At 34.3% G+C, this 6,695-nt stretch overlaps 1 protein-coding gene across 1 annotated transcript; it reads right to left on the bottom strand.

Moving 5' to 3' along the window:
* Positions 1 to 2,214: 2,214 nt before the first annotated feature.
* LOC125161073 (multiple coagulation factor deficiency protein 2 homolog) lies at positions 2,215 to 2,652 on the bottom strand. Its single transcript, XM_047850693.1, has one exon. It carries the CDS (start codon positions 2,650 to 2,652, stop codon positions 2,215 to 2,217), a length of 438 nt encoding a protein of 145 aa, XP_047706649.1.
* Between the last annotated feature and the right edge of the window lie 4,043 nt (positions 2,653 to 6,695).

Below are 6,695 nucleotides of genomic sequence, written 5' to 3'. Positions count from 1 at the left end.
ATATAGCGAGTAAAATGAAAACTTGAAGAACTTGTCATTGTCTTGCATGTGATATAATTTGTAGAATGTATATCTAAAAGGTTTTTGCATTTCTTGAATATTATTGTTTATTTCATCAATCTATGAGAAGCAAGATTTTTAAAACATTTTGCACAATATATAAATCTGTTTTTCTCTCCATGAACTCCACAAATATTGGCTACCATTTTAAATTAGATATTAAAGACTTACATCTTCTCTAAACATTTATGTAAGAGAATGTCCTGTCTAAAGACATTAATTTCCTCTTGCAGAGTAAGTTCTTAATTTCTTTATATTATATTACTACTCTGGATAATTAGAATCAGTGTACTGTACCCATGTTAGTATAGCATGTTGCTATTAGAAAACTTACTTAACTTAGTTAAGTTTCCATTTGAGATTTTTCATTTAACTATGATTTATATTAAGGAATATTGAGACTATATTAAGATCTATTCTATCTCCAGAATGTAAAATAAAAATTATAAATATCATTAAGAATTACAATTTCTAGGGGCATCTGTGTATCTCAGTCGGTTAAGCATCTGACTTCGGCTCAGGTCATGATCTCATGGTTCGTGGGTTTGAGCCCCGCATCGGGATCTGTGCTGACAGCTTGGAGCCTGGAGTCTGCTTCAGTTTCTGGGTCTCCCTCTCTCTCTGCACATCCCCCACTCATGCTCTGTCTTTCTCCATCTCTCAAAAATGAATAAACATTAAAAAAATTTTTTAAAAATAATTACAATTTCTATATTGAAAATAATTTCCTAAATGAAAAATAAAAAAATATAGATAGCTTTGTTTTCCACACTAACAAGAGAGAAATTGAAAATGACTTTGCCTTGTTTCTTTAGTTTATCAGTTTTATTGGTCCTATAGCGAAGATTCATTGTATAAATCTTTCAAAGTAACTAGGTATTACAAGAATACTTTACAATGCAGCTCTGAGAGCAAAAATTCTTGACACAGGAAGCCATTTTTATAAATACATGTTTTCTTATAAGAATATTTTAACATGTCTCTAAATGTCTTAGAGAAAATTCTGTGCAGTTTTTCTTCCCCATTCAATCATCATTTCAGATTTTTTATTATAGTATGTCTACTATAACCAATAAACCAAATTACAAATGCTTCTAACTTTCAACCATTACTGAGATTTGCACTGTTAAGAGTTTTTAGGCTTTTTTTCTAATCTTTCCTGATCTGAAAGAATTCACATATTTAAACTAGAAGAGATAATGAAAACGCCATTCCTTCTAAATACAGCTTGCAGCAGGTTACTCACTGGGCTTGGTGACCTTTTCCTCCTCACTTTAGTAAGGCCAGCTAGTAGCTTTACCCTCTCTGCATTGAGCAGGAAGGATACAGTCCTTGCATTACTAATAGTTTCTAAACCACAAAAACAAACCCTAGAAATAAAAGGTAAATACAAATATTAAGAAAGCTAAAACGTTTGCTAATGGTTAGAATAAAACATTTTTTTTTAATTTAAGGTCTCTCCTAAGTTTAGGAAGACACAAAATAAAGTATACGGATGTGACAGTAGTTTTAGTAAATTCTTAAAAACTAAAATAATAGGTCAGTGGTGTATCATTTCCAAAGTGCCAGAAAATAAAGAATCTTAGACTCTATGGCTAGCTGAACATACTTACTATATGTCACATTCTCCTTATGCTGTTGCTTTGAAATAGTCTAATACTCACTTGCCCAGGGCAAATCATTGTTCAGGACAGGGGAACTTTCCAGAATACTGGCCACATGTATCTGAAGATGTAGGGCACTCCAAGGGAAACATTTGGCATTCATGCCATTACTCTACTGTTAGTGAAAATGTGTCCACTTGACAAAGCTTGTCTTACTTTTCAGGTAGCATGAATGAAAACCAAGAGACCAGCAGTATTCCACAGTCAAGTTCCTGAGTACTCCACTCCAATTATCCAACATTTTTAAAAGGATGTTTTAATCAAGCACTTGTCCAATAAGAGATTTAACAGTACTTGGGGACTATAATATGTCCCATTTCTCTTCTATTTCTCTTGATTTCTGTTTCTTAACCCAGCGTAGCAAACTGCTACAGGTTTTTACCAAAATGCAGTTAGCAGTAGTTGGAAATGTGTTATTTCGCATGACCAAAAGTGTTCAGCCACATTATAATGGGTCACATTTGCATATAACTAGATGGCCAAGCAAGGTCTATTTCAGTGATTTGGCAAATTCAGCACAGTCAATACATTCATCATTGTTCTTGTCATCCTCTCTCAAAACACCATCTATTAAGTTAATCAGTTCAACTTCACTCATTGGTGATGCCTGTTCCTTTTCCTCCTTATGGATGCCAGCAATGGCTGTGGAAAGTTCTAGGCTGTCAAGCAAATTATTGCTGTCATAATCATGCAGTTTGAAATAATGGAGGTGCAGTGCCTGTGGGAACATCTCTACCTCCGGTGTGTTGATGAAACCTTCTAGATACTCCATTATATGCTCTTGGTCATGCACTGTGTTCTTATCCAGGCCCATGCTGTTGGGATGGGAGAAGTTTGCCCCTGGCTCCTCAGCCCTGGTACCCAGAGCACAAGAAGCCCAGAGCAGGCCACATATGAAGGGGGTTCTGAGCAGCCACAGAGATCTCATTGTCACTGATGTGAAATGTTGAGGTTTGGGAGTGAACAGTCAAGAAAGAACTCTTTAGATGTCTTCAGTGCTAAAAGGATGGTTTTATTAAAGTGGGGTCAGGACCTGTGGGCAGGAAGAGCTGCATTGGGGTTGTAAGGAGTCGCTCATTGTGTGCTTTCAAGTGGGGAGGTAGTTAGGGATAGCATAAGTCTCTAAGGAATTTGGAAGCAAGGTTTCTAGGACCCTGCAGTGCTAGCTGTTGTTAGGAAAAGGTCACTTACTACTGTCTAGTAAAACCTTAGTTATGAGACGCTTCACATGTAGATCAGTGGCCATATGCTTGGACGATAAGCGCTATCATATATCTTGTGGGTTGGGTAGAGATAAAGAAAGTTTCCAAAGAGATTTTTTTTTATAGCATCCTGGAGGTCAGGCTAATGTCAAACTAAGGTTGCCTTTTGCCTCTAGCAAACTATTAGCATCAAGACAGCCAAGCTCCTTGAGGAAGGTCACTCTACCTATCTCAAGTACTGGTCAAAGGGCTATAAGTTGTCATGAAGTTTATTTCTTTTTTTCTTTTGCATTTGTTCCCCATCTCAATCACTGGTACCCTCACTGCTCCGTTTCCAAGCAGTTTTCCTCAGACGTGAAGCTTTCCAGCCTACTTTTCTTTATTCCTTAAAAAGAATCTTGTCATCACATTTTTTTAAATTTTTTTATGAAATTTATTGTCAAATTGGTTTCCATACAACACCCAGTGCTCATCCCTGGTCACCAAAAGGTGACCTCCTCAATACCCATCACCCACCCTCCCCACCCTCCCACGCTCCATCAACCCTCAGTTTGTTCTCAGTTTTTAAGAGTCTCTTATGCTTTGGCTCTCTCCCACTCTAACCTCTTTTTTTTTTTCCCTTCCCCTCCCCCATGGGTTTCTGTTAAGTTTCTCAGGATCCACATAAGAGTGAAACCATATGGTATCTGTCTTTCTCTGTATGGCTTATTTCACTTAGCATCACACTCTCCAGTTCCATCCATGTTGCTACAAAGGGCCATATTTCATTCTTTCTCATTGCCACGTAGTACTCCATTGTGTATATAAACCACAATTTTTGTATCCATTCATCAGTTGATGGACATTTTTTTAATGTTTATTTATTTTTGAGGGAGAGAGACAGAGAAAGAGAGAGGGAGACAGAGACAGAGACAGAGACAGAGGAGGGGCCAAGAGAGAGGGACACACAGAATCCGAACCAGGCTCCAGGCTCTGAGCTGCTTAACTGACTGAGCCACCCAGGTGCCCCTTAACTTATTTGTTTTTAATTGGTAATAGTTTTGAAAGAACTTCCCAGATAAACTGTCTGTTTATTTTTAGTTATTGAAATTTAGTTAATAAATATATATTGTAAACTTCGAGAGTATGAGCAATAACGTTATGAATCATATTACCTTGCTTTATTTATGGGTTGAAAGTAAGAGAAAGGTGCAACATTACCTACCCATTTTTCTTAGATAAAAGAAATTCCTGCATTCTAAAAGTTTAATAATCTGTTTTTGAAATGTACAAATAACTAAAACTTAGTTTTTCTCTCTCTTGTAGACTTTTTATTGAGGCAACTTCCATAATTCAATAGTTATACTTTTAATATTTTAATTGGGAACATTTAGAAAAGCGAATGTGCTACATTATTCTGTAACTGGAGATTTAGTTAGTCAGTATAATGATGGTTTTTTGCCAAAATTAATTCTGACAAGGAACATTGGCATAATATATTAAATGCCAAGACATAGAAACAACACCCCAGAAATAGGAGCTGATGATTCAAGCTTGGCAGAGTCTTCTTGTGCTCAATATTAAAAGCTAGCATAAAGCCTGGCCATAACAATATTCGAAAAGTAAAAATTTTTCCTTCCAACATGTTCCTCGAGTTCAAAAGCATAATAATGGAGATTTCAAAGACTGTCGGAAAATACAGGTCTAGAAAATAAGGTCAAGAGATGAACTTGGATTCTGCCATCAATAAATAATAGCCACAAATTATCATGGAAAGATTTTTTTGAAAGCTTTTAGACAGCTTCCATCTGAGACTGTGTTGGTCCTTACATTCGATCCTTTCCAGTAATGCTTTTATGGTCTTTATGTTTGTTAATTCCTGATTAATGTTGTGACATGGATTAATTTTTAAAGGTAACAAACATTACAAAAAAATATATAAATAATTTCAACTTAGCTAATTAACTCATGTCCTTATATTTGATCTTGTCCAGATAACCATAGAGTGTTTTTTTTCCCCCAAAGTTCTTCAACAATTCTGGTTGTCTCTTCATTAATTCATACTACCCCTATAATGATGGTAGTATACTACAACATTCAAAATAAAGCCATTAAGTTCTAAATATCATTTACTCCACTTTACTGTGATTCACTTTAAAGTTAAGTTAAACATTTTCTTATTTAATCTTTAAGGAAGTGCTACTGCATATTCAAATCAATAGTATTAGTAGTCTGGTATATCTGTTTTATTTCACAAATGAGTAACTTGAGAATACAGGAAAACAGCAAATGAATTAATGAGTCCAATAAAAAAAAATAAGTGGTAGAACAGGAATTTTCTCTGAAGATCCAATATTGTGCAAAGATGTAGGGGTAAAGAACTGTGCTAACATCCAGTTTTAAGTTTCTAAATCATCTTGGCTATTCTGCAGTAACAGGATCTGAGCCACTGGGAATAGACATGCATATGTGACTGTGTGTGTGCATGTGTGGGTGTATGTTTAGTATGTATTGCTATATTTTGTCATATAGAGTATGTTTACAATTACATATATACTATATTCTCTTTCACAGAGAAACACAGCAACCTATATTTGCATTTAATATATATTGTTTTACAACTAGCATTTCAGTTTATAAAACTTAAAATATATTTGGTTAATTAAAAAAATGTCTGATTAACAAGGAAACTCTATTTTGTTAAAATCTCAGCTCAAATATCAGACATGCAGTATGAAAAATATGAAACACACAAACCATAGTTTCATAGAACTGGAAATGCTTTAAGAGAGCATATAAACTGAACCATCATTTAAAAGATGAAGAAAAGTCCTCTTTCAATGAAGTAATACCATTCAGAATATCTTAAGGAGTAGAAGGAACTTTTTATGAGAACACATAACTCAGTAGACTAGTGTTGTAATAGTGTAAACACTGATTATGATTAAGTAGAAAGCAGTATTAAATGAAGAGACAGTATTGTACACAGGTTAAAAGTTTGCATTCTGGAACTAATTTTTGAATTCTGGTTTCCATACACTTTATTTAGCTGTTGAGCTATTTTATCTCTTCACTTTCCATTTTAGGATAATAATACTACATTTTTCATGGCATTGGTAACTATATATTAGTGTAGATACATTAGAGTCTAGCGTATATTATGCATCCATAAATATTACTGAATATTATTATTAATATATATTATATAATTCATATAATAATATATATTATTATATACAATATATATAATGAATATTGTTATAATAGTTATTATTATTTACTGTATTAAAGCAATTATGAGAAACTGTGAAAGAACAGATACTATCTTTCCCTATTTTTTATTGTATTTGGAAGGAGAAAGGGAAGCTAAGTATAATTCATTTTTAGGTAAATATGGTTATCAAGGCTTTAATTTTAAAGAAACCAATACTTAGTGAAATGGGGCTTAAATATTAGTAAGTGCCCTTTTATGGTCTCCACTGGGCAATCCAACAAACCAAGCTGCATTATGTTGGTGAAAAAAAAAAAAAGACAATGGAATTTGTTCCACACTCCCAGGTGACTTCTAAGGAATTGACTGTTCAAACTGAAGAAACCCAAGAATGTTCAGGAAATGTTACTAAAGAAAGGAAGGAAAGCATAAATGGAATTAGGCACTTCATTTCCCTGAACTGAGGACATAAATCAGTTTCATTTCACATTCCATTCTGACAATTTGCTGGTGTCTTCATTGATAGCTACTTGGAAAATGTCTCATACTATGTTTACATTTTTCAAGAGAGGGGATAAT

The sequence above is a fragment of the Prionailurus viverrinus genome, chromosome A2, assembly GCF_022837055.1.
Source record: "Prionailurus viverrinus isolate Anna chromosome A2, UM_Priviv_1.0, whole genome shotgun sequence".
Classification (NCBI taxonomy): domain Eukaryota; kingdom Metazoa; phylum Chordata; class Mammalia; order Carnivora; family Felidae; genus Prionailurus; species Prionailurus viverrinus.
The sequence above is the reverse complement of the archived record's forward strand: the minus strand, read 5'-3'. Positions and strand labels throughout refer to the sequence as shown.